At 60.2% G+C, this 3,471-nt stretch overlaps 1 protein-coding gene across 1 annotated transcript; it reads left to right on the plus strand.

Moving 5' to 3' along the window:
* The first annotated feature begins 558 nt into the window (after positions 1 to 558).
* Positions 559 to 2,916, plus strand: LOC123723151. The gene has a single exon (XM_045685711.1). The coding sequence runs from the start codon at positions 559 to 561 to the stop codon at positions 2,914 to 2,916; it is 2,358 nt and encodes a 785-aa protein (XP_045541667.1).
* The last annotated feature ends 555 nt before the right edge of the window (positions 2,917 to 3,471 follow it).

The raw sequence follows: 3,471 nt of genomic DNA on the forward strand, positions 1-3,471 counted from the left end.
CGTGGGGCTGCGAGGAAGAAAACCTCTCTAAAAAATCACCCGGTGGCAACACCACACTTGGCCGCCCACCGGTCTTTATGATCGGTGGACGCCAAGTAAACCGTAATCCGCACTGAGCGGACCGGGGGCCCTACGCACTGAGCGTGGGGCTGCGAGGAAGAAAACCTCTCTAAAAAATCACCCGGAGGAGGGCACGCCTTCAGGGCGGTGCGGGGCGCGACGTGCACCGAGGTGCCGCCGTGCGGAGTGGTGGGGTGTTCTTCCGCGGGGCTACGCCGGACAGGGCCTCCCATACCGGACAGGCTCGCGGGAAACACCAGTGGACCCTGAGGGGTCGTAGGATGGAGGGCCTTCAAGGCCCTCGGCGCGGCAGGGTCGGTTTGAGTCTTCCGTAAGGCCAAATCAGGCCAGGTCGTGCAAACATCGGAGTGCGGCAGCACTATAAACTGCAGCGGACTTCGGTCGGAGGATGACGGCCTTCAAGGCCGTGCGGGACCTCACCCTGTACCAAAGGCGGTTTCCGGTGTCCGACAACACTGGAAAAAGTAAAAGTAAATGATGGCATCTCCCAAAACACAACTACCCCAGGAGGGTACCTCCGGCACCGCCGGGGGAGAATCCCTCCCCGTGGCTTCGGCCGCGGGCTGCCCCTCGTACTCTGGGGGGGGCAAGGACTGCCTTTCAGATACAAACACAACGACGACCCAGGCTAGAATTATGGAACTGATAGCAAGAGATTTGGACTCGAAGGTGACGAGGCGCCCTTCAATAGAAGGCGTCGAACTAAAGGAAGTGAGAGTGCGGCTGGAGCGCGCTCCCATTGCGGCGCCTAGCGCCCAACAACAGCGCATACCGACACTCAGTGACACGTCGGAATCCGACATGGAGATTGAGGCACCAGAGAACCGTGCAGACCAGCACCCCGGACAATGGGGGAGTCTTGGTCGGAAGCGGCATCTAGCCGCCGCGGCAGGCGATATAGAGACGGGTCCCTCGCCCAAAGTGGCAGGAACAAGGAAGGGCCGAGGGCGGCCGCCTACAACAGGAGACTACGTTGGGCTCGCCAAAGCGAAACGGGAGTTGGCATTGGCCACCCGGCGACAACTCGAGTGGGAAGCGGAGAAGGACGTCGCCGAGCTTACGATGGGGCTGCGATCGACCAGAGCGGGGGTCCGACTCTCAGAGACCTCCGCATCTGAAATAGAAGACGAAGATGAGCTGGGCTCAGTTGAACTCGGCGGACAAATTGAGCTTGGCGCAGCGGCAGTGGCGGCCGTCTGCGACAAATCAAGTAACCTAAAAGGGACCTCTAAAAAGGCGCTTAAGGAGGCGGTTGCGCAGATCCGGGCGGCGGCAAAACGTCTAACGTCACGGAACGTCAATGAGGAGACGAGGCTCCTGCGAGCGGCCAACTCCCGCCTACAGGCGGAGATGGCTGCACTAAAGAAAGAGGTGGCTGAGCTGAAGGCGTGCGTGTCGCAGGCGGGGGTGTCACCCAAACCCGTCACAGCGGCATGCCCGCAACCCACGGAGGAGGAATTAGAAAACCGGATCTTGAGCAGGCTCTCGGACCGGCTCAACGCCCGAATAGACGGGCTAGAGCCGCGCCTAAATCCGGAGCCTCGCCTGCGACCGGCACTGGCTCATGACAGGCGCGAGGCGGAAGCCAGACCACCACCCCCGGCAAGCCGTCCACGCCAAACACTGGAGACTACCCAGGCGGAATTGCCTGAAGTGCGCCTCCCTGAAACAGTCCAATCGGGCTGGATCAAGGTTGGCGCAAAAGGAAAAAAGAAGGCGCCTACCTCTACATTGGCGCCGGCCGTCGCTTCTTCTTCTTCCGCCGCGGCCCAATCTGCCCATCCGGGCCAAAAGGCGAAGACAAAAAAGAAGGCCGCTAAAAAGAAGGGCAAGGCCAAGAAACCAGAGACGGGACGTCCCCTCCCGCCGGCGCCTGCTTCCATGAAGGAGACCATGGCGTCGGTGGTTAAGAGGGGCCTGAGAGAAAAGGCGCCGACTACCACCAGATCAGCGCCCACGACGAAGAAGAAGGGGCAAGAGAAGGTCAGGTCCTCGCCTAAGCTGCGGGCCCCCAAGACCTCGGCAGTCGTGGTGACTCTACATCCCACGGCTGTGGAGAAGGGGGTCACATACGCCAAGGCTCTCGCTGAGGCAAAACAAAAGGTGAACCTCAAGGACCTAGAAATTGAGAGCGTCCGCTTCAAGCGGGCGGCAACCGGGGCGTCCATCATCGAAATCCCCGGTGCCACTAGCGCGCCAAAGGCGGACCTCCTCGCGGAGAGGCTTCGCGAGGTCTTCGGGAACGGAGGCGACATCACCGTCTCCCGTCCAACTAAAATGTCGGAGATGATAGTGGCGGGACTAGACGATTCCGTCACAAAAGAAGAAGTCACAGCCGCGGTCGCGGCTAAAGGCGGATGCGCGGCAAACTGTATCAAAGTTGGCACACTCCGCCAGGAGAGGTCCGGTCTATTTGCCGTGTGGGTTTCCTGCCCCGTTGAAGCCGCCAAGAGGGTGGTTGAGGGGAAGCTCCTCGTCGGATGGGTCTCGGCCAGAGTGAAGCTCCTAGAACGAAGGGAGCTGAGGTGCTTCAGGTGCCTTCACTCTGGCCACGTCAAGGCGCGGTGTACTGCGGAGGTCGACCGGGGGCTTCAGTGCTACCGGTGCGGCCAGTTGGGACACCGCGCCGCAGAGTGTAATGCTGCCCCCCACTGCACACTGTGTGCGGAGGCTGGGAAGGCAGCTAACCATCTCTTGGGGAGCAAGATATGCTCGGCCCCCAAGAAAAGGATGCTTAGGAGAGTATTTGTTGCGAGCAGAGCCAGCCCGCAACAGGCACAATCACCACCGAGCGGTGAAGAAGTAGAGATGGAGACAGAAAACACCACAAAATGACGACGACGGCTAATAATAAATACCTGCAAGCCAACATCAACCACTGCGCCAGAGCTCAGGATTTATTGATTCAAAGCATGGTGCAGTGGTCGATAGATGTTACGGTGGTGACTGAGCCCTACTTCATTCCCGCGAGGAACAACTGGGTGGGCGATGACGATGGGCTGGCGGCAATCGCGGTGTCAAACAACGCCATGATAAGGAGGTCGCGGAAGGGCCGAGGAGTCGTCGCGGCTCTGTGCGGCGAGGTGATGGTGGTCGCGGCATATTTCTCGCCAAACCGGCCTCTGTCTGATTTTGAAACTTTCCTCGTGGAAATGGACTCGGTCCTGGCCTGGTGCCGCCCAAACCGGATCGTCGTGGCTGGCGATCTGAACGCTAAGTCCACGATCTGGGGGTGCCCTACCACGGATGCGAGGGGAGAATTGGTGGAGGAGTGGCTTGCCTCGAATGGGCTGGTCGTCCTGAACGTAGGGAACACGGAAACATGCGTGCGGATGCAGGGTGGCTCAATTGTAGACGTGTCCTTCGCCAGTACGGACCTGGCACGAACCG

The sequence above is a fragment of the Papilio machaon genome, chromosome W, assembly GCF_912999745.1.
Source record: "Papilio machaon chromosome W, ilPapMach1.1, whole genome shotgun sequence".
NCBI classification, from domain to species: Eukaryota; Metazoa; Arthropoda; class Insecta; order Lepidoptera; family Papilionidae; genus Papilio; species Papilio machaon.